The following is a 27,741-nucleotide window of genomic DNA, read 5'->3' on the forward strand; positions in this document are numbered from 1 at the left end:
TGGGGGGAAAGGGCAGTGACTGCTAGAGGGAATGGCGTTTCCTCTGGGGATGACAAGATGTTCTGAAATACGTAGTGGTAATGGCTGCATGAGTGCGTGAATATACTAAATACTGAACTGTACGTTTTAAATGGGTCAGCTGGGTATGTGAATTATGTCTCAATTGAACTGCTACTTAAAAAAACACGCTGTGGAAAAACATCCTTGAACATTCCTCTTTGCTTCTGGGATTGCTGAATCACAGGATCACTTTTTAATTTCTCAAGAATGGCAAAAACCAATTTACTCTACCACCATGTGATAATTGTTTCCCCACACCTCTAGCTACTTTCTGCTTTGCCAATCTGATGGGTAAGTGAAAAAATGACATCCTGATGTAATTACATTTTCCTGATTACCATTTAGATGGACGATCTGTTCATATTTATTGGTCATTTTGATTTCCTCATCTAATTTTCTGTTCATGTCTTTCATCCCTTCTTTCTGAACATCTTTTGATTAATTTGTACTTCTGTGTACATTCTGGAGATACGCTGATACATTGCAGATATTTTCTCATATATTAATTTTTTGTTTAGTATATGAATTTTTAATATATGCAAAACACTTGGCAAGTGCCTGGCACATAATATTCCACAGGAGGAATCCTTTTCATTTTTAATAACAAAGAAAACAAGAATTGGAAAACACGAACAGTCAGCTTCTATCACCATTTCCAGTAGGTTAAGTACTCCCTGCCAGGAATACCTACAAAGGAAGTTTGGCTTTCCTAATTTTTTTTTTCCCTTTTTATTTTGGCAAGAACCATCTTGTGTTCAAGAGGAACAGATGCATCTAGCCCCTTGAAATATTTGGTGGAGGTTGCATTACTTAGAGTGTCTGGAACAAGGAAATGACTGAGGGCTGATTTTTAATTTTTTTCTGAAACACTTGGTAGCAGCAAAATACCAAGAATGGGGCCAGTGCTGATTTCTTGTCTCAGGGATGTTTCCCGAGAGAGGCAGACATTTTCCTCCAGTTCCTGGTCTGACATCAGATTTACACAAAAACATGAAACATGTTCAATCACAGATAATGAAATCAAACTCAAAGGAAAGGTCCTTCATAGTTCATGGCTCTTTAAAGCAATGGGAAAACAAATTCCTGATGTGTTTCACCTTGCAGGCTGGTTCCTATGCCCTGGCTGTGGCTGATATCCCAGGGGCCCAGGGAAAGCTGTGGGCTCTTGTCCCTGAGAAGGAACATGTGGCCTCATCAACCAAGGATGGCTCTTACATGCAATTTGCCTCAGCACATTTTCCTGACCTTGGTGGATGCCTTGAACTCTAGATTTTAAACACACACACACAGTTAGGCCACCTGGTTTTGTTTTGTCTTCCAGGCCATGGCTTTCAACCAAGAATGGAAGAGTAAATAAGATTTCTTTTCTTCCCTACAAGTTAATCTGTCCCCTCATGGTCCACTGTTTGCTGTTATAATTTGTCACTTCTTGCTTTCAGGCTAGAGGAGAAATAGTGACATGGTCACTGAGTTTTTCTTCCTCCCCAAATGAATGGAAACTCAAAGCAGATAACTTTCCAATAGTATGCTAGGAAAAAAATTCCTGTGGGCTGTTATTTTGTACCTGAGGGAAGAGAACGCAAACCTGAAGCAAACAAACTGGAGTACTTCAAGTGTCTGCTGAGCCCAGAGGCCCAGCTCAGGGTAGAGACAGTATATGTAGTGTTTCTGTCAAAGTGGCTAAAAACTTGGGCTCAATTTTTTTTACCACAATTACTGCAGCTTGGGGTAAAAATTCCCCACTGCTTAATAAGGGCTGGGATGTAGCTCAGTGGTAAATGCTTGCCTAGCATGTGCAAGGCCTGGGGTTCAGTCCAAAGCAACACACACAGACAGACACAGACTCAAGTCCAAAAAACACAAAAATGAAACAAAAAATTCCATGAAGTCTACAAAACTGTTTAGAAAAAATTTATTTGAACATATGAAAGGAAAATTTAGAGACGCCCAATAAACCAGAGAAGTTCCTTTCCAAGAGGGCAGGAAATCCCGACAGGTGTCCCTGAGCAATGCCCAGTGCCGCATACAAGCTTGGGTCACACCATTTCAGCTCTGAGCTCATGGAGCTGCAGCAGGAGCCTGTGTTTATGGCAGAGATGTCACATTTTCAGGAAGAGACCAGGCAAGTGGACTTGCAGGTGCAGCCTCCCCACTGGTGCTCCTCCTGGCACAGGCTCCATGTCTGAATGACACGTAAGTAAACCAAAGCTCATGAAATTGGCATATTTAAAAACACTCCCAGCACTCTCTTTGCAGAGGTCTGTACGTTTTTCCTTTCATCCATCCAATCTGGATTTTTAAGAACATGACCAGGTAGGCACCTGGACTGCTACCACTTGGAACTTCCGCACCAAGACAGTCTGACAGCCAGGAGGGGCCACTTGTTGCCTCCCCAGGGTCCTCTTGTGTGGGGCCAGTACCCCCTTTTGAGGGCTTCCTCAATCCAGGTGCAGAAGGCACACTGCAGCTTGGTGGCTCAGGAGGGGCCGGCCTAACGCATGGGCCTGAATGGAAATGTCACACCTGAGATGAAGGTATGTCCAGGGTGCGTGGGCAAGGCAGGGTGGGCAGCAGGGTGGGCTGGCACGGCCCCGTAGCCCAGCGGGGGCGTGTGGATGTGAGGGTAGAACCCAGGGGGGAGTGCTGCATGTGGCGACTGCTGTACTGGGCCCGAGATCACCAGCTGGAGTAGGCTGCAAACAAAAAAAAGGGTTAGGACTGCCGGTTCCAGGACAAGGTTCTGCAACACTTGTGCTCTGGGGCCCGGTCTAATCCCATGCACCCAGTGCCCAGGTATAGTGGCACTTCACATGTCCACAGGCCAGGAGAGGCACCAATGAAGGCACAGTCATGTGGGCTTCTGAGTAGGTGAACAATAAGCACAGCAGAGAAGAGGCTGGTAGCTAGGGAAGAACTGGGAAAGTAACTAGGGGTGGCCAGATTCAGCCTGAGATCCAGGCAGAGCCTGAGAGAGACCAAAAGAGGGAGGGTTAGGCCCCCCCCAGCAACAACGGTATGGAGAGAGCAGTCTATGCCCCAGCCCGTGGCTTACATGAAGGCTCCTGACATGGCATCTGCACCCTCTCTGCCCTTGGAGCTTGGGGCTGACCACAGGTCAGCTTCCATTTCAGCCTCAGCTGGCCCTCCACTTACAGTGGCTATAACTGAGGCACGATGGCAATCAGGACAGGAGGCCATAGTTTTCTCCAAGTCATTCTTTTTTTTTTTTTTTTTTTAATTTTTTGTGGTAGATAGACACAATACCTTTATTTATTTATTTATGTAGTGCTGAGGATCAAACTTAGTGCCCCACAGCATGCAAGTGCTCTACCCCTGAACTATGACCCCAGCCCCTCAAAGTCTTTCTTAATGACTCAGTCCTAATTGAAGTCCAAGCCTAAGCTCCACAAAAGCCAGCCATTCAAATGACCCTGAAATCAAGAGTTCAGCACAGTGTGCCCTAGGATGCAGACTAGGCCTACTAACCTGAGGAACCCATTTCTCCCACCTGTGGAGCTACAGACAGTTCTCAGAAGCTCCTTCGTGCCAAGGTCATAGCCTACCTACTCAACCTGACTCTGGGTCTCTGTGAACAATCACAAGCCTCACCAGCACCCCCAGCTCCCCTCCACTCAGAACCAACCCACTGAGGTACTTGGACCTGTCCCTCTTCAGGAAAGACCTTTCCCTTTCCATAACCTCCACCTTCTAGAGAGCCTCCTCCCTGAATTCAGCATCAGTTCCCAACTCTGGGTCCTTCTGAGACTCAGTTTCTCCTTGGCTTATCCTTTCTAGCCCATGACCCACAGGACAATCAGCAGAACCTACAGCTTGACTCACTGCCTCTAGCTTTTCCCACCTCAGTCTACTCCATCTTAGACAGCTTCAAGTAAACAACTCCCCAGGACTTCTCCCCATCAGAAATTGCCAGGGCTCTCCACACCTAGGACACAGGCATCCTATCCAGCCTTTCCCCCGCCTCCAGGGCCTCCAGTTTTGCTACAGACACTCAGCTCTACTTGTGCTTCTCCTAATTTAGCCCTAGGACCTTGGCTTAGCTGGGTCCTATGTCTAGAAGGTCTATGCCAGTCTTTCTCACCACCAAATCCAACCTGCTAGACCACAGGAGGGTCTTGGTTATGAAAAGAGCTGGTGTAGTTTGGTGGTCCAATGCTCTTCTGATTGCCTTTTCATTTATGCTACTACTTTTTTATTACTCTGGGTAAGAAACATGATCCAAAATATATAAACCCAATGAGTACCACAGGCAAAATGGGGGTTGTATGTTTGAATATGCACTCCCTGCTAGACAATGAAAGTGTTTCCAGAAGTTTCTGGTCTAGTTGGAAAGTCAATTAACACAAAAGAGACCATCAGAATTCAAAGTATTTCATGTGAAATTCCAAGGGATTTTCTTGGAACTCATAAAAGAGAAAAAGAGCAGTGGAGCTCCTGAGGGAAACTGGCCTGAGAGAGCCTGTTGTCCTGTTGTTGGAACACCCCAAGTGAGCTGCTGTGTCCTGCCAGAATCTCTTCACTTCACCACTTGCATGAATGCCTCACTGAGGCTGGACAACAGGGTCCCCCAACCATGGTCCCAGACTATACTTCCTCGGCATGCAGCTGACCCTTGGCCTCCAGTTATGCATGTCTCTGAAGAGCCGGTGGGCCAGGCCTAGGAGGCTGTGATATCCACAGGGGAGCAGCACTGCTCATTTCCCCTGTTCACACTGCCTGCCAAAGCCAGTCCCAGAGCCCAGCAATTCCCTTTAAGGGCCAATGTGATGATCTGAAGAAAGAAAGGCATTAATAATCCTACCAACTTAACTCAGTTGTTTTCACCGCTATAAACCTGTCCTTGTGCCCAGCAGTTCTATCTTCAACTGTAAACATTTCCCTGCACAGTCCTCACAATTACTATTTTTAGTGGATACACACAATGTTCTGCCCTTCTGACACATCACAACTAACTTACCAAGTCTCCTGTGGACAGTTAAACTGCTGCCAGTTTTCTTCTACTAATACTTAATTTTATATGAAACATTTTTGTACACATGCCTTTTAGTTTCTTTTCTAAGGATAGATTCACAGAAGTGAAACTCTTAAGTTACTAGAGGAACAGTGATAGTGATGGCAGCTAATGCCAGATGTGGTGCATCAAATACTGCTCTAAGCACTGTTTTTGCTCATTCAATTCTCATGAAACCCTATGGCCTGGGGTGGGGCAAGGTGAGAAGGACTTGAGGCAGGAACTATAATTATCATGGTTTTTCAAATGAGAAAAGTGAGGCAGCAGTAGGCGGGGAACTTCACAAGGTCATAAAGACAGGAAGTAGCAGGGCCAGGATTCTGACAGAACCTGTGTGACACTGATACAACTTTTCACTCTGACTGTGGTTATGGAGAGGGCCCCATGGGTAGGGACAAGGCAAAATTTACAAACGCCACCTCATTTCACCCTTGGCACCACCCTGGCAAGGCAGGGAACAGTCCTGCCCCTGTATGACAAAGGAAAAACCAAAGCTCAGAGACAGATGAAGAGCACCCAAATGTCACAGCAAATCTAGCAGCATCACTCAGAAACCAGGTCCCTGCTGCTAGAAGCCCAAGTCCTGACATTTCCAACACATTGTACTCAAGGGCCATGGCTCTATGGTCCTCTGAAGGATGGTGTAATTCAAAATGTCACCAAGAAAGTGCCAGTATACCATCCTCACCACCAAACAGAAGCTCAGTGACTTAGTAAGCTTGAGTGACGCCTAGAGTGCCCTTCTCTTGACTCCCAGCAAGGTCACTTTTGGCCAGGCATGGTGGTGCCTGTGTGTAATCCCGGCTACTTGGGACATAGGCAGAAGGATGGCAAGGGTGGTGCCAACTTAGTGAGATCCTGTCTCAAAATATACATTTTAAAAGGGGTTGGGGGTGTATCTTAGAACACTTTTCTAACATGTGCCAGGCCCGGGGTTCAATCTACAGTACCACAAAATTAAAAACAGGGACACATTTCTACTTAGGACTCCTCTCATGAGGGTTATGCTAACATTTATGTTCCCCACTTACCACCAGGTCCTGCAGGGGGTCCTTATAGAGACATGCTCAGGACCCTGAGACCACCTCTCCCTAAGGAACACAGGACAAAAGGGTCACCCTGCTTTGCCATCTGCCACCCTCCCTCTCTGCCCCAGCAAAGCTGGCCCAGCTAGAAGTCTTGAAGGACACCTACTTGTTATGAGGCAGCCTGGAGCACAGGGTTCTCAGGTCATCTGAAATTAAGGAGACACATTATTAAGAAGCAGACTGGAGAGAAGGTGAATGTTGGCTGAGGTACTTTTCAAGGATGCTTACAAGGCAGCAATACTCCACGTTTCCAGCATCCCGTAGAAACTGGCTTCTCCTCTCTGTTTTTGCTTTAACAAATAGGCCCAAAATACAAGAAGCCACTTAGGAGAGGGGGCAGCCTTGTTAGCAATTTGTCAGGTGTCTGGGGAAGAGCCCAAAGGCAGGCAGACACCCAAGGCACAGGAGCAGTAGTAAGATGGTAAACTCAACACCAGCAACCATCAGCTGGGGACACAGGCAACTCTTGTGAGTGTATCAATAGCTAAGAAGCATGCTCAAGTGGGTCACTGGCACCAGGTCCTTCTCCAGGGAGAGTTCAAGCACTGAAATGCAGAAGAATTAAGTAATCCTCAAAACAGGCAATGGGAATGTACACCTTGACAGGGCAGCAATTATGTAAGCATATACATTTGTCAGGTACACCTCTAACTTTGCACATGTACCTACGCATTTTACTTTATGTAAATTGTGCCTCAAGAAAAAAAGACTGCAGAAGAAAAAAGATTCCTTAAGAGGAAAAATAATCAGTGCTCTCAAGAAGTCCTTAGTTCTAGGTCAAAAGAGCCAGGTGATGCCCAGATGTTATGCCTGGCACATTAACACTCTGATGGGGGTATGCAGAGAGCAGGGTGGCACAGTGCCACTAAGAGATGTTCTGAGACTTTTACCCTCCTCCCCTGCATCTACCAGGAGAAAAGGAAGTCCTAAACCAGTCAAAAACAGGAGCCCCTATCTTCTTTCTCCCTGGGTGATGTTGTTGCCACTCCCAGGAGGCCCGGGCAGGGGAGGCACCCACCTCTCGTGCATAGCAGGGCTCCTGAGGTCATGGCCACCTGCAAAGCCTGTGCCAGCCTGTCCAGTGAGAGCTCAATCTCCTGAGAAGCGTTGAGGGGGTTCAGTTCATCTGCCAGTCTGTTGATTTCCTCTACCAGCGGGACCATGTGGTCAAACAGGATCAGTCCCAGGCGCCCATAGAGATTTTTCTCCTTCAAGTGCATATGGAGCGTCATGAGAACCTGTAGGACGCTGAGGTGGAGTTTTGAGTACAAGAGGTGGGAGTCTCTGTCCATCCCCACACCCGAGTCCTTTGCAACCTTGTTATTGACATGGCCATTGGATAAGCAAGGTTTCTTCTTCCTTTTATAAGCCAGAGGGGCCTTTACGCACCAGCGAATCAATCCAATGAGTGGGGTGAGCTCTAAAAATCCTATTGGTAGATTGGCTGCAATTGGAGTATTTAAAAAAGTGATGAGAATCAATCTTGGGTCCTCAAAAATCCAGTTGACAATCATTTCAAGCAAGTCCAAAGGTGGAATGAGATCATCTGCAAACAAAGACCGCTGAGTCAGAAGTGTTCTTGACGTTGGAAACAGGAGTGGCAAGTGGGCAAGGGAAGATGGATCCCTAAAGTTCATAGTCTTCCTGCCTGGCATTCAGATCATTACTGCCTAGTAATCTATTTTCTGTCTCTTTTTCTAGAACAACTGCCAAAGAGGGCTGGGACTCCTATCTTAGTCAATGTTACATCCCCAGTGCCCAGGACCCTCTAGCCAACATAGAGGCTAAAGAAACACTTGTTAAGGCATACAACTTATGGTTTGAAGAAATATCCTCCTGGGTGTCAATTTAAATAAAATCCCACACTTTTTATGTTCAAAATTACCACTATACTTCACTCCTTCCCTTGTGAGCAGGGTTCTTCCCTGCAACCACTGTCTCCTCACGGTACAGTGATAGCTATGGTGGCCCTCAGAGAGCAACTCAGAGTCCTGTCAGTCATCTGTCCATTGCCAACAACCATCCCAGCCCCAAAGCTAGTTTAAGCAACACTGTGTCCTCCTGTGATCCCTGAGACCTAGCACATTCCAGTGCTGAGACAAAGAACAATAATAGCAAGGACAGATTAACCCATTTAAGCCTCACACAACTCTGTCACCCCAAAAAAGGATGAGGAAACTGAGACAGTGATGTTAAATAATTTCCTAGGACTCAAGGATGTGGTGGGCTCAGATCCGATCTCAGGCAGCCTGACTCTTAGACTACAAGCTACACTGCCCATCCTGGGACTGGCATGTCATACTGGCTGTGTCCCCAGCTCCTCTCTGGAGTTGCACACCCCACAACTCAAGGGAAAACTAAGGATGACAGAGTCCCTTTCAGGCCAAGCATGAAAGAGGTGATGGTGGGAAGCAAGTCAACTTTAAAGATTAGGTTTCCAGCTATTCTTTCTCTGGTTTTATTCCTGAGATTGTTCCTACAACTATTTGGAATAAAGGGATTGCCCCTCCTGTTGTGAAGTGACAGCAGCAGCAAGTAGTACTCTTGTCTCCAACCCTCACTTGGCATTCTTGTATCCCTTGATTCCCTGAGATGTTTCTGTCTGGACAACTCCAGGTTCATGCCTGCTTCTCTGCTGTATGCCCCAGGTCAAAGCGAGGTGTCCAGTGGCCTGAAGTCAGTGTGTACATGCATGCACATGTGCCATGGGCACACATGTGAACATGCATACTTAGTGACTGAATCCTAAAACTCCACACTTTCCTCCTCAGAGACTGGTGCTCTCAGCACCCACTCAGGCAAGAGGAGGCTCTGCATGGTTAGGTGAACTTCTTTTTTTTGTGTGTGGTTGGAAGACACACATGCCCCCAGAATATTCTCGTTAGCAGGAGCACCAAAGAACAGCATCCATCACCATTTGAATAGCAGTCTTCAAGTCTGGCCCTCCAGGATCACGATTGTGCTGAGTGGCTTGAGGAATCACTGATACATCAGACTTCTATTCCAGTTTACAAGAAAAACACCATGTCTTAGATACAATCTGTCATTATATCCTATTCCACATGCTAATTCATTCATTCCCACTGTTAAGAACAACTTCTGTCCTGTTGGTCTGAAATAACTGATCACCTGAAACATCAACTACAATACTTTGAACTAGGTTTGAATAAGTTTTTCCCATTGGAAGATGGAAGGCCTGAACACAGTTCCCAGCTAATAACAGCTCTTAGGAAACCTCTGCAGGACAAAGTCAGAGAAAATTCCACCCTAGGAGCACAGCACTATGGGAAAAGTGCTTTATTCTTCCTTCTTGGTACTGGGGATTGAACCCAAGGGCATTAACCACTGAGCCACATCCTCAGCCCTTTTAAAATATTTTATTTAGAGACAGGGTCTTGCTAAGTTGCTGAGGCTGGCTTTGAACTTGAAATCTTCCTGCCTTAGCCTCCCCAACTGCTGGGATTACAGGTATGCACCACTGCAAATCCCTGCTAACTAACTGCTCTTAAAGAAAGAGTATGGAATTAGCATGGGAATATGGTATGCACTTGCATGTCTATACTATTTCCACATGAACATTCTAGACAACTAAAAAGTTTAAAAACAAGAAAAAAAGTTACAAATAAAAGGAGGCTTAAATATAGTCAGGGAATTGGTGGAGACTAATACTGGGCTAAAAAGAATAGAGACAGTGTCGTCAAAAGCTCTCATTTTGCTGTTTTAGTTATCAGACCAGGATAAGAAATTACTTGTCAGCTCTCTGGACAGCAAGAGTAAAGGGCAGAGAAGGAAGAACTTGAAACACAGCAGAAAAGCAGGCCGAGTGCTCTGTGTTCAATCCGCAGTATGCCCCCCGACTCCAGAAAAAAAAAAAAAAAAAGCAGGCTTTGAGCCTGGCTCTACACAGAGAGCCACTCATCAGGGACCACAACTTTCCCACATGAAAAAACAATGGGCATAGCCCCTGCCTGGGAACTACATGGTACTGCAGGGGTTGTGCAAGGACACAGCTGCAGAAGAATTTGGTGCATGAGAAAGCCTTGTTTCTTGGAACTCACCCCTGGGAAAGGAAGTGGGCAGCAGAGCCAAGTAGGTGGGGATCTGAGTCTCCTGTCCCAAACTGACCACAGCTAGTTAACTTCTATTGGTTGTTTTGTTGTTGTTGTTTTAACTGGATATCTGACCAGAGAGTTCTGCTGCTGGAGAGGGATGCTGGACAAGGGCTTCTCCCAGTCAAAACCAAATACTATTCTGTGACTAACATAAGGATCTCTAGTAAAACTGCCATGTGTACCTCCCAGTGCAAGACACTGAAGACATACCATCACCCAGGTGGAACTATTTCAAATAGGTATAGCCCCAAACTTTTCAAAAGGAAATAATCATATAAATCCAAATTAAGGGGTATTCAGCAAAACAAAAGGCCTGAACCCTTCAACAATGTCAATGTCATAAGAGATTACTTTTAAATGCTGGGAAGCTGGTCTAGAATTAAAGAAACCAAGGAGATGTGCCAACTATGTACAATGTGTGACCCCTGACTGGCTCCTGAATTTTCCTGATCCCTCAAAGTGGGGGGAAAAAAAAAAAAGAACTATGAAAAACCACTGAGACAAGTAGGGATATTTGCATGTAGGCTATATCACAGGAGAATTCCACCGGCATTAAATTTCTCAGGTGTAGTTTAATTTAAAAACAAAACAAAACCCAAACAAGAACAAAAGGAAAAAGTACAAACAAAATTGCTCAGGTGCGATAATGTTAATTTGATTACATAAGATAACGTTCTTATTTTTAGGAGATATGTGTTTACATATTTGGTACATGATATCAGCGATAAATTCTCAATAGTTCAGAAAAAATTATCTGTGTGTGTACATTGGGACAAAGACGATACATGGCAAAATGTTAATAGTTGAATCCAGGTGAGAAGTATGTGAGTGTTTATTGTATTATTCCTGCAACTTTCTGAATTTTTCAAAATAAAAAGTAGGGGGTAAAGAGGCTGGCCATATGTCCAGGGAGAAGGTCACATTTCACCAGACTCCAAATCCTGGCTTTTTGGGCTGTTCGCCACTTCTACCCATTCCAACTCAGGCAAGGGGATACTGAGGAAACTCATAGGTCCAGCTGTCCACAGTTTTAGTTTTAGGCCCAAAATAAAGAAGTATATTTCTGGAGGAAAAAAAAATGCCAAAGCATTCACTGGAAAATAAAATTGGCAATCAGTTGAGGCTTCTCTGATGGCAACAACCTGTATAACTTTTTTACCTGATGACAAGTCATAGAGTGCAGTGACAGATGTTATGAACTGACAGCAGAATCGAGGACTAGCACTGAATATCTGCTTCAGCGTCTGCACGGAGCCTGGCACCAAACAGCAGTAGTCATCCACGAGAGCCCTGGCAAGTCTTACACAGTAGACCACAGGTGTCCGCTGGAAAGAAGACACAGGTCATGTAACTACAAGTGTGGTGACCCAGCAGACAGCAACCATGTACAAATGCTGAAGACCATCAGAACTGGAAAAACCACTTCCAGGAGAAATGTTAACAGTTTCTTTTAGTAATCTAAAGTCCACAGACCAAACCTGCCCCTCTGCCCATCTTTGTGAATAAAGTTCACCAAGACGAGGCCACACTCATTTGTTTGCCCACTGTTTAAGGCTGCTATTACACTATAAGAGCAGAACTGAACAACTGCAATAGAGAAAATATGGTCTACAAAGATGAAAATGTTTACCCAAAACATTTGCTGACCCTTGCTTCAAAGTTTACTAAGGAAAGATTACTTGACTTCAGGTGAGGAAGGGACAACTCTTATAACCCTAAATGATTCTAGGTGATACTCTGCAGGTAAAAATTCACAGCTGCTACCACTGTGAAGAGATTTGTGACAGTTTGAGAACTCACATGATCAAAATATTTGTTTAGAGCAGCACTTTAAATATTCCTCTTATAATCCTCTAATCTTTGACATGTTTCTACAATTCTGTTGAATCCTACATCACCACCCTCCCCTGCATTCTCCCTCCCAGGTATATGTCAATCAGTAGCTCTGGTCACATTCAGCAACTGCTGAGGATGCAGTAGCTCCAGGGCACAACTGGGCCTACTAGAGAAACTCCAAGGAGACAGTAAGGTCAGATTGTTCATTTGGCCTGTCATCTGCCCCTGAGAACACTGATATCTCCACTTGTCCTCAAGAGAAAGCTGAAGCCCCTGACTCCAGGTTGCAAACCCTGACTCAAAAACCACCAAGATCTTTTTGTTGATATCTGTTTTGATTTTGTCAAAATGTCAACACAACATCATGAAAAGAGATCAGTGAAACACTAGAAGATGCTAAACTTGGTTAGAGTAGATTTGTCAGGGATAAAGGGAATTCTGAGATTAAATATAATACTAATGATCAATTTGGATGCCCAGAAACTGGATTGGTGAGAATTAAGGTATAAATTTCACTAAGATTCTCCTGTGTACTACAAATAACATGATTTTGTTAGCTAAATTTTATGGCTAAACAAGATTATAAGAAAAACTATTAATTAAATTGGGAAAGAACAGATTTTTGGACTTAGATGTGCCTCAGTGGTAAAGCACTTGCCTAGCATGTGCAAGGACCTGGATTCAATCCCCAGCACCTCAAATATTTTCTTTATTTTCAAGTATTGGGAATAAAGCAGGTTGATGAAACTGTAGTAAATTGTTAGCTTTGCTAAGGAACAGATTAGTAAATAACTTTGGTCACTAACTAAATAGATTATTAATTTTTCAGACCTTGAGAAGCAAAAGAGCAAAGTGAAATGAATTTTCCAAAATATCATCCAATACTAAACCCATTGTAATATATACTTTTTATCTTGATATATCCATTAGCAAGGCTAGCAACTATGTGATGTCACCTTAGAACTATGCAAAACAATCACCTGCTTATTGACTGTACAGAAAACTATCTTCTAATGATGGGTAAACATTTCTACACCTTAACACATAATGATCTTTGAGACTGCATGCTATTGTGTTCATTTGTCATTTTCCCCTAAGAATGATTTTTCACTTGTTCTGAAGATGGGACCTTTTTTCTCCATTAAAAAAAATTAACTTGTCATTAAAAACTATTATGTCCCCAAGAATTGTCATGCTCTGTAAATAAAAATGGGACTGGAAAATATCAGTATGCAGGGCTGTTATGATAAAGGACATGGCACATGTGAAAAGACCTCTCCTGAGATCCAGTTAAATGAATGACCCTGATAGTAGACTGATCCCTGATCTTTAGGAACTCTGGGGAGCAGTACCTGGAGCCAGGAGGCTGCACACTCCAACACTGGGACTCGACACACAGCCACCGCCATGGACACCAGTTTTCCCAACAGGCTCATCCGGCTGTCATCGGCTTTGTTCCCTTGAGGACTGAAAAGTGATGAGAAAATAATCTGCCGCACAGAGTCCTTGGTTTGCTCCTGGAAATAATTGCACATGATTTCAAGAAGCTGAAGCTCCTGAAGTGAATTCAGTCTCTGTAAAACAAACCCGGGACAAGCTATAAGAAATGTGGCTTTCACATACCCGTTAGTTCACACAGTGAGAAACCAGGAACTACGTTAGTTACCCCAGGATATTTTTCACCCCTGTGAAGCCCAGGTCTAGGGAGCAGAACTCTACTGCCAAGCTCCGGGAAAAGTCATATATCTCATTATCATCTCGGAGCCACAGTTTTAGACTTTAGATAACAGGCCTTTAGTGAGGTAAGTGGACAGCCCCCAAAGTCTCATCCCAGAACACCTCGGAGAAGAACTGTCACACGCCTGCAAAACAGGCACGCGGTTGAGCAATGCTGCAGGGCTGCAGGGCTGGGGACTGGAGTTGGGGGGCCGCTGTAGGAGCAAGGCCAAGGGTGAGAACCCGGCGGTCTGCTAAGTGCTTGTCACCGAGGAGAAAGGCTCGGTTGGGCAGGCACCTTGGGCTGCGCGCCGCGCTCCTTGGGGACCTGGAACACGAACTCCTCCAGCAGCTCCACCGGGCCCTTGTCCACGATGGGCAGCGGCGCGCTCTGCAGCTGACTGCTGAAGTAGATGTCCAGGTGGTACAGCACCTCCTTAGCCGCGCTCAGTGCGTCGCGGCGCAGCAGCGAGTGGCGGATGTCGCTCATGGTGCGGTCGCTGCGGCCCAGCGCCCGCGCGTCCCACTTCCGCCCGGGAGCCGGGGACGCGCTGCCGCCTGTGGAGACAAAGAGGCGCGGCCCGGTCTCCGCCCCGACCAGGGCCGGGCAGCGGCGTCCGCCCGCCCACCACTACCTTCTGCCGGTCCGCTCAGGGGGCCATCGCCGCCGCCACCAGTGGTCAGCGGGTGCCCGGGGTCCGACTGCTGGGCCACCCAGAGCAGCGGGAGCCGACGCCGCGCAGTCGAACGGCGGCGGAATGCCGGGCGACGACGGCGGCCCGCAGGGGCCACGCGAAGGCCAAGGCGGCGCACGCTCGAGAGGGCGCCCCCTGGCGGCGCAGCCCGGACAGCAGGCGGGAGGGGCGTCGCGCAGCGGAGGCAAACCCCGCCCCCGGACCTTGAGACCGCCTCCGGCCACAAGCGCTTGGTGAGAGCTGCCACACCCACCCGTGAGTGCGCCTCTCTATATTTCCCTAGGAGTCCTGGCTGTTCTTCGCGGAAAAGTGCTTTCCACCAGCAAGGAGAGGACGGTAGTACAGGGCTTTGGGTTGAGGCCAGTGGATTTGGGTTCCCCTGTGCCCAACCATTCGTCTTAGAGTTTCATCTTTTCTGAACCCACTGGCTGCCAGGACAGGTGATGGCTGGAAAGGACATCCCGCCCCCCTCCCCACCCCCCGAATCCCCCGCTTAGTCTCCCACCACCCCTTCTGGCCCTAGGGTCAAGATTCCCCAGTCCTCTTTCAGAGGTTGCTGGCCTCTTGGTCTAGCCTGGCATTTGGGTAGCGAGCAAGGTCCAACCCAATTGCCTCCTGCTTCTGAAAAACCTCCCACCCTAAAACCCATCAGCATTTTATATGAACCTCTTTTCTGGCATTCATCTTTCTGCACTGAACTAGCTGACAGTTCACTTTTAGAATTTTAAAACAAGGCAGAAGACTTGAATATGGCCAGAAGAAGCCAGTGGAGGGCAAGGCAGGAGGCCACAAGTACAGGAACGTGAGTAAAAGACCTATATGCTGGATGAGAAGCAGGCCTGGGTGAGGATGTGGGTAAAGCAAAGAAAATGCCCCGGTGGGGAGGGAGAGACTAGGGGAGGGCATAAGAGAGGGCACAGCCAGGCACAATCCCAAGACACTGAGTCACTGAGACCCCTGCACATCAGGGTGCAAGGCTGTACAGCCCCTCCTTGTCCATATGCCTAGACTGGGGAGAGAAAGAGAGAGAGACACACACACACACAGCACAGTCACATTGTCACCTGGAACTCAGACAAGTTATCTCTTGTCCCTGACACCAGGACCTCAGAGGTGCTCAGCTCCAGCAGAAGATGAGCAAACAGGATGTCTGCCACAGCAGCTGGCAAATATCAGGCACTCAGTAAACACTAGTTTTCTCTTCCCCACTGAAAGCCCATTTATATACACAGCACAAACCACAACAGCTGATTAATAAACACAGCGAAAACAAAATAATGCTGAGAAAATAAGTATCCATATGTATAAATAAATGTATACTACATTTAAAAGGCAGTAACACTCTTTCCATTCTTATTTCTTCTTTCTCTCAGAATATGGAATAGTTGGTAGAAAGATCTCTCGAAGGTTCCTCCAAAGCCCATGGGAATGAATGTTCTCGTAGACTTGGGGCTCTGCCGATGGGGGCCTGACCACAACAGGACAGAGTTGGCACCAGGCCCAGTCACCTTTGTACCACTCATTTGTAGTCTGGTTGGTGGCTGCCAGGTACAGAACAAAGCATAGGTAGCCCCCTAGAAGGAGGCTCAGCACCATGACAAAGCCCAGCAAGAAGACAATCCTTGGAAATGTCAGGAACAGGTACTAAGGGCAAAGAAGATGCAGAATGTTAGGAAGTAAATGGTGACATCCATGAAGGTCAGCACCCCTTAGCCCTGATCCAGTCCATGGATACAACAGAGCCACCACCTCAGCTCATCTACGTGCATCCAAATCTAACCCAATGAACCATAATCAGCACCCGCAAATACGTCAGGAATCACCCTGGTGTGCATGTGTTTACTGTGGAATGAATGAAGTATTCATACTAAGGGAAAGGCTATTCAGGAAACAGAGCTATTCCAATTAAAACTTTACAAAACAAACATACATAGACCTGATTTTATGCACCAAAATAAAACCCAGATGAACAAGAGAAATCAACATCTGTCTGAAAATAATCTGACCACAAAAGTACATGCACAAGAATATTCACTGTGGTACTGACTCTAAGAGCCTCTCTTCTCAAAAGAAACATTAATATTACTCTATAAAGAAGAGTAAAATAGGGCTGGGGAGATAGCTCAGCTGGTAGAGTGCTTGCCTTGCAAGCACAACACCCTGAGTTTGATCCCCAGTACTGCAAAAAAAAAAAAAAAAAAAAAAAAGAGGAGTAAAATAAACTCTAGAATAGTTACCACTATGGAATGATAAAGTCATTAAAAACCAAGGTAATTTCTGTGTACTGATTTTGAGAAGTGTATGATATATGCCCAATGAGAAAGGTGAAGTGCAAGGACTGCATTGTAATCGTTTTTCCCCCTAGTACTGGGGATTGAACCCTGTTGTGCTCATCCCCAACCCTTTTCATTTATTTTGAGACAGGGTCTCATTGAGTTGCCCAGGCTGGTCTCTAACTTTTCATCCTCCTGCCTCCACCTCTTGAGTTGCTGGGATTACAGGCATGTGCCACCCCCACCTGGCCAAAATATAATCTTATTTGTGTAAAGCAACTGACTCTGTGAAGGTGTATGCCCAAATGAATAAACAGAAAAAAGCCTGGAAATATATACACAAATTATCAAAGTGTTAGCCTCTGGGAAGTGGAACTGGGGCTGGGAGAATGGATGACTCATTTTTCATTTTAAAAATAGCATTTGGACTACCCAAATTTGTATAAGTTATTTTTCTAATAAGCAGGATGAAGAGCTTCAAAAAAGTTCAATATTTTTGAAAGTCAGAAGAAAAGAGAAGTAAACATTCAGCAAAACTCTTGATGAGGGAGACTTCCTAACTGAAGCTAAAAGAGAAGACACAGATCTGATGAGGAAGGATGAGCTTTATAAAGGAATGATTTCAACCTCACATTAAGGTAAATGAATTTTGACTGAAGCACTGAAATAATTTAAAAAATATTGTCTTTTCAACAAATGCTGCTGGGACAACAGAATATTCACATACTAAAGAATGAAGTTGGAACTGGGCGCAAATCCAGTGGAACTGTGTAAATTCAGTGACTCAGGAGATTGAGGCAGGAGGATCCAAGTTCAAGGCCAGCTTGGGCAACTTAGTAAGACCCTGTCTCAAAATAAAAATTCTTTTAAAAAGGGCTGGGATCAAGCATGGTCGCATACCTGTAATCCTAGGGACTTGGGCGGCTGAGGCAGGAAGATTGTGAATTCAAAGTCAGCTTCAGCAACTGAGCAAGGCCCTAAACAACTCGGCAAGACCCTGTCTCTAAATAAAATATTAAAATGGCTGAGGATGTGGCTCAGTGGTTGAGTGTCCCTGGGTTCAAGACCCAGCACCAGCCCCCAAAGCAAAAAAAAAAAAAAAACCGAGCTTCATTAAAATAAAATTTTTTTTTCAAAACAAAAACAATCAGAAAATGAAAGGATAACTCACGAACAGGAGGTAATATTTGAAATCTATTCATACATCTATCTATCTCATAATAGTCTAGAATAAAGAACACTTATAATAATAAAAAGGCAACCAAAATTTTTAAATGGGTAAAGGTTTTGAGTAGACATTTCTTCAAAGAAGATACACAAATAGCCAACAAGCACATAATAAGACAGTCAACATCATTAGTCATTACAGAAGGGCAAATTAAACTGCAATGAGATACCACTTCAATGCCCATTAGGATGGCTACAGTAAAAAAAAAAAAAGGTGTGATTACATGCACCTGTGATTCCGACACTCAGATGGCTTAGGCAGGAGGCTCTAGAGTTCAAGGTAAACCTTTGTTACTCAGCCAGAACTCCTTAAAAAACAAAACAAAACAAAATAGTTTTTTTTTTTTTTTTTTTTTTTTTTAAAGGCAGGCTTTATTACCTGTCTTTATTAAGTGTGAACCTTCATACTCAGCTTATGGGATGTAAAATGGTACAGACACTTTGAAAAATAGTTCTTTAAATGATTACAAAGTTACTATATTAACTTACAAATTCACAGCCAGCCTTAGCAATTTGGTGAGACCCTGCCTCAAAATAAAAAATAAAAAGGGGAATGTGGCCCAGTGGTTAAGTGACCCTGAATTCCATCTCTGGTACCATAATAATAACAGTAATAATAATAATATATTTAATTCAGTATTAGGGTGACATCTGTTTGGGTTTATTCAGGACTAAGGCATTATGTCAGGACATTCATAACGATAAAAAAATAGTAATATAGCAAGTCCCTAGGCAACTTGGTGAGACCCTGTCTCAAAATAAAAAATAAAAAGGGCTGGGAATGTAGCTCGGTGATAAAGCATCCCTGGGTTCAATCCCCAGTACCAAAAAAAAAAAAAAAAAAAAAAAAAAAAGATCATGTTAATAGAAACTTCCATTTCTTGAGTACTGGCATTATCTCATTTAATTTTCATAGAAATCCTAAGAGGTATTACAATTATCCCCATTCTACAGGTAAGGAAACTGAGGCTGGAAGGGATGCTCCTATGCCTAAGGTCACAGAGAGACAGATGTGGAGGACAAAAGTCATGATTTAGAGCAAGGATCTGGAGCTGCCTCTGACTTTGTTTCTTTACCGTAACCCACATTAACATTATACATCCTGGGAGATTTTTATAGGTAGAAAAAAACCAAAGTTATTATATGAGCCAGTGAGCATGCGCACATGTGCACTCTCTCTCTCTCTCTCTTTATATGTATATATAAAGAAAAACACATAAAAACTTGTACAGCATTTTCAAAAAATAGCCTCAAAGTGGAAATATCCAAATATCCATAAACTTACCTAAAATGTGGTATATCTATACAATGGAATATTATTCAGCCATAAAAAGAAATGAAGTACTACATGCTACAACATGAATGAAGCTTGAAAATATTATGCTACTAGAAAGAAGTCAGCTGAAAAGGCCATGTATATGAAATGTCCAGAAAACAAATTTGTGAACACAGAAAGTGTTCCAGGGCCTAGGGGAAGAGAGAAGAAGGTGTTTCTTTTGGGGATAATGAAATGTTCTGAAATGATATAGTGGTAATGGGTGTACAACTCTGCAAATACACTAAAACCACTGAATATACTTTAAAGAGTGGATTTTATGGTATGCAAATTTTATACAAAATTTTTTTTGTACCAGGGATTGAACCCAGGAGCACTTAATCACTGAGCCACACCCCCAGCCTGTTTTTATTTTCTATTTTTTATTTTAAGACACAGTCTGGCTAAGTTGCTTAGGGTCTTGCTTAAGTTGCTGAGGCTGGCTTTGAACTTTCCATCCTCCTGTCTCAACCTCCTGAGCTGCTGGGATTACAGGCATGTACCACCAAACCTGGTCATATCAATTTTTTAAGAAAAGGAACATCTTCATGTTTTTACAGGGAAAAGAAACATCTTTTTTCCAATTCTGAAACCAGAATTCAGAAATCCACTGCATAATTACCTGAATAAGAAAGACTATGTCCATAGACTGGGGATGTCCAAGGTCATCAATGTAAGTTTCCTGGTATAGATCTGACACTATCACCAGATGGACCAGAAACATGGTGCTCACAATGGCCATGGTGGCAGCTGATGCAGTCAATGTCAAGAGGTAGATGAGGAAGTACCTGGTATTCCAGGCCCCTATACAGTTGTTCACCCAAACACAGTGATGGTCAAAACGGTGCACACACCAGTTACACACACCTGCACAGAAAAGAGGGAGCCACACACTGGGTTTGTCCTTGATGAGACATGACACCATGTATACTTTTACAAAGTAACCAATGGCAATAAGAGTGTGTGGAGGAAGTTGGGGCAGTGGCAATTGCTATCAGCAAGCTTTTAGACCTATGGAGTCCAATATAGTGGCCACTAGCCATGTGTGGATATTGAGCACTGAAATAAAGCTGCAAGAAAAATTTGAAAGACTACTTTGTCAATATTGACAATTTTACAATTGTTTTTCAATTTATACAATACTATTTTGAATTCAATGTGAATAATACTGAGGTAACACAAGAGTTGATGAACTTTCTTAAATGAACAGGTATAGTTTTATTTATTTTTGCAGTGCTGGGGAATCAAACCCAAGACCTTGTGCTTGACAGGCAAGCATTCTACTACTAAGCCACATCCTTAGCCCAGAAACAGTTTTAAAACTGATGGCTTCACTTTAAACTCAATTCTTCTGAAAAAAAATCAACCATTTTGTCAGTGTGGATATTCACGGTAAAAGAAAGTGTTTTGGTATTTAATTCACTTACTGAAAAACTTTTAAGAATGTCTGGATATAGCTTGAGTGGTTGAGTCTACTCTTTCAACTGTAAATTTTATGAAATCTAAATATAGGTCAAGAATTTCCACTGAGAACTTAGTACCTGAATGGAAATGTGCTATAAAAGTAAAATACACCCCAGATTTCAAAGACTTAGTATGAAAAAAAAAAAAAAAAAAAAAAAAGAACACAGCTAGGTGTAGTCCCACATGCCTATAATCTCAGCAATTGGGAAAGCTGAGGCAGGAGGGTTACAGGTTTGAGGACAGCCTCATCAATTTAGCAAGACCTTGTCACACCGCCCCCCGCAAAAAAAAGTAAAAAGGACTGGAGATTTAGTGCAAGTGGCAAAGCACCCCTGGACTGAAAATCTGGTACTGGAAAAAATTAAAAATAAAAAATAAATTTGGGACTGGGGTTGTGGCTCAGTGGTAGAGCACTCACCTAGCATGTGTGAGGCACTGGATTTGATTTTCAGCACCACATACAAATAAATGAAGGTAAAGGTCCATCAACAACTAAAAAAACATTTAAACAAAATAAATTTAAAGAGGAACTGAGGCTGGATGTGGTGGCACATGCCTTTAAGCCCAGTGGCTAAGGAGACTGGAGGATCATGAGTTCAAAGCCTTAAACAACTTAGCAAAATCCTATCTCTAAATAAAATATTAAAAAAGGGCTGCAGATGTGGCTCAGTGGTTAAGTGCCCCTAAGTTCAATTCCCAGTACCAAAAAAAGTTGGGGGTGAGGTGCTGGGGCTATAGCTCAGTGGTAAAGCACTCCTAGGTTTAACTCAAGTACCAAAAAAGAAAAAGAAAAAGAAAACAAAAACTGTCTCATGAATATTTTTACATTAATTATGTATTAAAATGGTATTTTAGGCCTGAGGCTGTGGGAGAGCTCAGAGGTAGAGCACCTGCATAGCATGCACGAGATCTGGCTGGGTTCAATGCCTAGTACCACCAAAAATTAAAAAAAAAAAAAAAAAAAAAAAAAAAAGGATATTTTAGGATATTGGTTTAAATAAAATATATGATTAAAATTAAGTAATTGCTTCTTTTTTTGACATGGTTACTAGAAAATTTTAAACCACATTTGTGATTCATTTTTGTCAGATGGGAAACAGCCTAGAACCTGGGCATTCCCTAGAAGACTAGGCTTTGCCAGAGCTAAAATCTGCACACAACATCCCATAAAAGCATCTCTCCCATAGCAAAGGAGGCTATTATGCCTAGGGCTGAGGTGGCCACTGTGCAAAAACACACAACCTTACCCTCAGTCATCTGAAAGAAACCACAATCTGGCCTCCAACAGGAGCAGACAACCCACATGTGGGGATCAAATGGCTCTCTTTTCAGATTCATGAAACATCACTCTACAGATAAACCCCAGCCATGCACTTGGAAGGGTCCACTGGAGCCCAAAAGCCATACTCACTGCAGTGCTTGGATCGAGCTGGTTTCTTTAAGTCACAAGTAGAACACCTGGCATTCTTTGGAAACATAACTTCATCAAATTCATAAACTTGAAGAAACAGTAATTCATTTGCTTTTGTTATGGTGCCTGAAAAAGAAAAGGACAGATGCCAGTTTCACGCAATATGGTAGACTAGATATTCACAAAGCCTGTCCCAATACAATGGAACTAAAACTGCTGTATTTAATATTTTAAGTAATTCATTTTTTATAACTGCTTTGAGATATAATCCACAAACTCAAAGTATACAACTCAATGGTTTTTAGTATATTCAGAGTTATACAACAATTATCACAGTCAATTTTAGAACACAATCATCCTCAAAAAAGTAGTCACTTCCTACTTCTAATGTCCCCAGGCCCTATAAACTGCTAATCTATTTTCTTTCTCCATGGTTTTCCTTTTCTGGATACTTCATATAAATGAAATCATATGATTTATGGGTTTTTTTGTGTCTGGGTTTTTTCATCAGCATAATGCTTTTATGGTTCATACAGTTGTAGCATGAATCTATATTTCATTCTTGTTCTGTTTTGCAGTGCTGCATATGAACCCAGGGCCTCTCATATGGTAGGCAAGTGCTCTACCACTGAGCTACAATCACAGCTTCTAGTTCTTTTTTATGGCTGAATAATAGTCCATTGAATGGGTTTATCACATCTTACCACATTCACCAGTTGATGGACATTTGGTGTTTCAAGGACCTAAAAGTATAAAAGTAAAAGTATAGGACAAAAAAGAAAAAATTACCAAACATAATGTAATAAAATTAAAACCAGACTAAAGAGACTTGAGAGCAAAGAGCATTAGCTATGATAAAGAGGCTTGCTATATTGTGAAAAAAAGGTTGAAAAAGATTGTGAAGTATTATCCACAAGGAAAGGATAATACCAATTCTAAACTTGACAATGTATTTAGTAAGAATATGTATGTGCATAATAGTTTTTAAATATGTGAAGAAAAAACTAACAAACTACAAAGAAAAGCCATCAGAATGAGATAACACTACTTTCAGAAACTGACTAATAAACCAAAAAATAGTATGGATATAAAAGATTTGAACATAATTTAACAAGAGATATAATACAACTTGCTGGATGCAGTGGTGTATACCTATAATTCCAGTGGCTTGGGAGGCTGAGATAGGAGGATTACAGGTTGGAGGTCAGCCTTATCAACTTGGTGAGGCCCTCAAAAACTTAGTGAGACCCTGTCTTAAAATTAAAAACTAAAATAAAAAGGATTGTGGATAGAGTTCAGTAGTAAAGCACCCCTGGGTTCAATCCTCAGTGCAAAACAAACAAGGCAAAAACTTAGAAAATACAAACTCTTTCAAGCACACATGGATCATTTACAAAAACTAACCACACACCCAAGCATAATACAAGTCTCAAAAAAATTTTAAAAGGAAACATTATCATACTGACCACATATTCTGCACACATGCAGTTAAGTAAAAGTAAGATAAACTAAAACAAAGTATATTGAAATATTGAGCAGTTCTAAATAACCCTGGAGTCCAAGATAAAAAAATAAAAATAAAAATAGAAAACACTGGAAAAGTGCCAGGCACAGTAGCACACACCTATAATCCCAGCGACTTGGGAGGCTGAGGCAGGAGGATCACAAGTTCAAAGACAGCCTCAGCAACTTAGCAAGGCACTTATCAACTCAGTAAGACCCTGTCTTTAAATAAAATACAAAAAAAAACAGCTGGGAATGTGGCTCAGTGGTTAAGCACCCCTGGGTCCAATCTCCATACCAGAAACAAAGAAACAAACAAAAAAACCAAAAAAAACCCCACTGGAAATAAACCCATGACATATAAAACCCTTTGCAAACTTCTCAGAGAAACCACTACTTTTTTGCAGCACTATCAGTAAAACAGTTGAGTCGTCTCAGTCTGTATGCTAAGAGCCTCGACTTACCAGGATTGGTCAAACAAGTTAGGGTGAAGAAAATCAGGCATATAATCAGCAACAGATAAGGCAGAAGAAGGTAATACAAAGAGAATTCCAGCTCTTGACAGTAGCCAAATATTTCCCAAGTATACTCAGTATAAACTGTCCCTTGCAAGACCAGGTGCAGGATAATGAAGGCATAGTTGCTGAAAGGAAACAGGCATAGCTTATTCATAGAGATATTCCATAAAGAAACTGTGCAAAAGGAAGAAACTAACCAAAGGCCAACCCATGTCCTTTAAGAATTAACCAAGAAACCAGGTAAAATATTTCACACGTATTTTACAGAAATACAGGTCAATACCTTCCGACTTTTTAAATATCTATTTTAAGGTAGACATTAATATCCCAGAGTCAAGCCGGGCATGGTGGCACATGCCTGTAATCCCAGCATCTCAGGAGACTAAGGCAGGAAGATCTTGAGTTCAAAGCCAGCCTCAGCAAAAGCGAGCGGCTCAGCAACTCAGTGAGACCCTGTCTCTAAATAAAATACAAAAAAATAGGCGTGGGATATGGCAAGTACCCCTGAGTTCAATCCCTGGTACACCCCACCCCCCCAAAATAATCCCAGAAACAGAAGGCAGATTATCCATGAGTAGAGGCTCTGAACCTAGAACTCTCAATCCTTACAGCATCCTTCCCATGCTGTAAACTACAAGGAACTTCCTGAAGCTACAGAGTAGCAACAATTAATCAAGACAAAAAATCCTATTTAAGCTCTGAACTGTTAATACCGTGTATGGAAGAGGTAATGAAGCAATTTTCTCACAGCTCTCTGAATGCATTCTGGAATTATACAGGACCATATCTGAAATTTTAAAGTAAAAAATGTTCAATTTCATTTATCACCCGCCCCCCGAATTCGCAAACAATTTAGATGCTCCACATACAACTGGCAGTTTTTATAGGTTTCCTTCTACTGGCCTGCCTTTGATGCCAATTCTTCCACTTCTACCCAGACCCCAAAGATGATAATTGTCAGGGTTTCATAGAAAGGAAAGGAAGCAGAAGAGAAGTTCAGAGAATGCTGATGTGAAGGCTGCTACTTCTTCTGTCCTGGGTTCATTCCACCCACAGATCACCAGGCATTAGCCCAGTTCCCTCCCAAGTCAACCTCTTCCCATAGGCTGCTTGCCCCAATTTTGCTCACTTTGACCCCTAAAGAAGAGAAGGCAGCCCAAAGTTCAGCTTTCGGGTCATACATCCCCCAGTTTCACCCATCAAATACCTCCAGAAGGATTCTGCTCACATCTATGCCCAATTACAGGCATTACATCCAGAATTTAAGAGCCGACCTTGAGAATACTATCTTATCTCAAAGCATCATCACAAGATTACTTTCAGCAGTAACAAAAACGGAGAGAGAACACTTTGGAATACACTAAAACTGCCATAAGCGAAAGACTAAATAAACCAATGAATTTAAATAGCGTTTCTTTCTTGTCCTGTTGAGAAACCAGTGAGTCCTTTAGACTAGGGCCATGTTCAAACTTCAGTGGTCTCAAAAGATCATTGTTACCTGTGCTCCTCCTTGAACCAGACCTTTCAAACGATGGGTTTTGGAGCAGATGCAGATCATAACAACACTAATCAGCATGAACACCAGGTAGAACAAGAAGAGAACCAGGAAGTCCATCCTGGGGGCTGTAAAGGAACAGAAAGAGAATGACTAGCTACTACGGGGATTTATTCCATGGCACATATTCTCAGACATCAACTCCCTAAATGGCTCCCAAAACAGGCACATGCCACAGAGCTCTACAGAGGCTCTCACAGGGGCCCCCTAGATAGTCCTGAGCTCTCTCTTTCAAGATGAACACTGTGGCCTGCCTTTTGGGCATTTCCTGCCGAGGCATTTCCTGCCTGCAAGTTCCAAGATGCAGTGAAAAAAATATGGGTACACCTTCCTTTCCCACAGCAACAAATCCTTATTTTACTTCCTTAAATATTCACATAGATACTGATACAGAAAGTACCCCCAAAATCTGATGACATCATCATCCAAACAAGCACCTCCTGGAAGAAGTCAGGGGGCCTGTACCCAGCATCAGGTATCGTGTTATATGAAGCATCCCTCCAGGTCAGTGGCCACAATTGTCAGGGATCAACCCACAAGAAACAGTCTATACATGGACCTATTAAGAAACTGGAAAAGGCTACTTTAGCTCTGAGCAGAGATTCTGGTCCAGAATTCAAACTGAGATAATCAAACCAGAAACCGTTCTTATCACAAGAAACAAAAAGCAGCAATTCGCACTCGTGAAGTAATTCAACGTCTCCCGCCTACATATTTCTATTGATTTTATGCTCTTTCAGTCGGCAGCTCTGGCATTCCTCTTTCCAAAAATTCACAGATAATTAAGATAGCAGATCCGCTTCGGCAGTGGTGTGCTCCTGGTACAACAGGCAGCAATCAAAACTGCAGGACACATGGTTCCTTCAGGAGGTCGGATCCGACTGCAAAGACAGATGGGTTCAATACTGGCATAATGAGATAAGTGTTGGAGTTGGCAGCGGAATGCATTGTGGAAAAGGATTTGCAAGTAGGGGATGTTGAACCCCCGAGGAGTGAACGAGTGATAATGACTTATGAAGAAACCGCTAATTAGGAAGAAATAGGCCAGGAGCCTTGGGTCTAGCCCTCGCTATTCTACCCCTGCGGCACCCACACTGGAGACCAGACAGAGCGAGGCTAAGAGCTCTATGGCTCTGGCCGGGGCTCTTCCCGGATGCCCGAACCCCCGTAGGGGGAGGGAGGGTGCAGCAGGCTCGGAGGAGACAGGGGCGGATCTGTAGCAGCCCGGGAGAGGACAGGTGGGGCCCGGGAGTGGGGGCAGGTGGCAGCCAACTTGGAGGAACACAGGGAGCGGGCCTTGGAAGAGACGCGGGGGCACCGGAGTGGGATGGAGGTAGCACTGCGGCACTCCCACACGCCAGGGAGAAGCGGGAGGCTAAAAATGGGGACCGACTGCCCGGAGCCAACAGGGATGACAAAGAACCCCGCGGAGGCAACCTTACCCCCAGGCTCCACCAACTGCACCAGCACCAAGCCGGCACCCCCGGGAGACTTCCGGCGGACGCGTGACGTCATCGCAGCGCCCGCAGCAAGGCCGACTTCCGGCGGAAGTAGGAGCGGTGGCTGTGGGTTGTGGAGTGGCGGGCTCTGGTCCCCCCGGGTAGTGGAATTTTAGAAATTGAAGGTTTACGAGAGGACTGTCGTGGGCCTGATGCGGGAGGATGCCGGGCTGTGAATCGGGCCGGACCGCCGCAGCCGTGGCCCGGCTCCCGGTCGAGCAGGGGGCCCCGGCGGCCGCGCTTGGGGGCTCAATATGTTACTACGGTGCCTTCGTGGCGGGCAGCCTGCTCGCAGCCAGCTGCACCGTTAGGATCTGTCCGAACCATTCCAGCATCTTCCACCGCAGAAGGCATAATATGGGTCATATTCCACTCCTCGCCTATCCTTGCTCCTGCTGTCTCTGTATAGCTCTGAGCATCCTCCCCCTGGGGGCAGTGAC

At 43.9% G+C, this 27,741-nt stretch overlaps 2 protein-coding genes across 6 annotated transcripts; both read right to left on the bottom strand.

The window, feature by feature from the left end:
- Window positions 1-1,956: 1,956 nt before the first annotated feature.
- Window positions 1,957-14,667, bottom strand: Ints15 (integrator complex subunit 15). The gene is made up of 6 exons (XM_047534291.1): window positions 14,140-14,667; window positions 13,478-13,699; window positions 11,449-11,614; window positions 7,196-7,723; window positions 6,284-6,323; window positions 1,957-2,753 (listed from the first exon to the last, which is right to left on the bottom strand). Exons 1-6 carry the CDS (start codon window positions 14,329-14,331, stop codon window positions 2,552-2,554), a joined length of 1,350 nt encoding a protein of 449 aa, XP_047390247.1. The 5' UTR covers window positions 14,332-14,667; the 3' UTR covers window positions 1,957-2,551.
- Window positions 14,668-15,814: 1,147 nt separating this feature from the next.
- Zdhhc4 (zinc finger DHHC-type palmitoyltransferase 4) lies at window positions 15,815-27,316 on the bottom strand. Of its 5 annotated transcripts, none has more exons than XM_047532728.1 (8): window positions 27,245-27,316; window positions 26,514-26,683; window positions 25,746-25,870; window positions 24,961-25,034; window positions 24,194-24,372; window positions 22,227-22,352; window positions 19,974-20,218; window positions 15,815-16,180 (listed from the first exon to the last, which is right to left on the bottom strand). In XM_047532728.1, exons 3-8 carry the CDS (start codon window positions 25,860-25,862, stop codon window positions 15,890-15,892), a joined length of 1,032 nt encoding a protein of 343 aa, XP_047388684.1. In that variant the 5' UTR covers window positions 25,863-25,870; window positions 26,514-26,683; window positions 27,245-27,316; the 3' UTR covers window positions 15,815-15,889. The 5 variants fall into 5 exon arrangements, with proteins under 5 accessions (XP_047388684.1, XP_047388683.1, XP_047388686.1 ...); XM_047532727.1 differs by having other exon boundaries at window positions 26,484-26,683; XM_047532730.1 differs by lacking the exons at window positions 26,514-26,683; window positions 27,245-27,316 and adding an exon at window positions 26,387-26,473.
- Between the last annotated feature and the right edge of the window lie 425 nt (window positions 27,317-27,741).

This window comes from Sciurus carolinensis, chromosome 18 (genome assembly GCF_902686445.1).
Source record: "Sciurus carolinensis chromosome 18, mSciCar1.2, whole genome shotgun sequence".
NCBI classification, from domain to species: Eukaryota; Metazoa; Chordata; class Mammalia; order Rodentia; family Sciuridae; genus Sciurus; species Sciurus carolinensis.

What these genes read in the sequence shown, in the direction of transcription:
- Ints15 (XM_047534291.1), bottom strand. Translation starts at nt 14,331, where the DNA reads ATGAGCGACATCCGCCACTCGCTGCTGCGCCGCGACGCACTGAGCGCG. An exon ending in AGCGCGGCGCGCAGCCCAAG is followed by an intron (nt 13,700 to 14,139) that starts GTGCCTGCCCAA and finishes TTTGTTTTACAG; the next exon opens with AGACTGAATTCACTTCAGGA. An exon ending in GTGCAGCCTCCTGGCTCCAG is followed by an intron (nt 11,615 to 13,477) that starts GTACTGCTCCCC and finishes TCTTCTTTCCAG; the next exon opens with CGGACACCTGTGGTCTACTG.
- Zdhhc4 (XM_047532726.1), bottom strand. Translation starts at nt 26,227, where the DNA reads ATGATGATGTCATCAGATTTTGGGG. An exon ending in GATGTCATCAGATTTTGGGG is followed by an intron (nt 25,871 to 26,202) that starts GTACTTTCTGTA and finishes GTTCCTTTACAG; the next exon opens with CCCCCAGGATGGACTTCCTG. An exon ending in AGCTCGATCCAAGCACTGCA is followed by an intron (nt 20,219 to 22,226) that starts GTGAGTATGGCT and finishes TTTTCTGTGCAG; the next exon opens with GTGTGTGTAACTGGTGTGTG.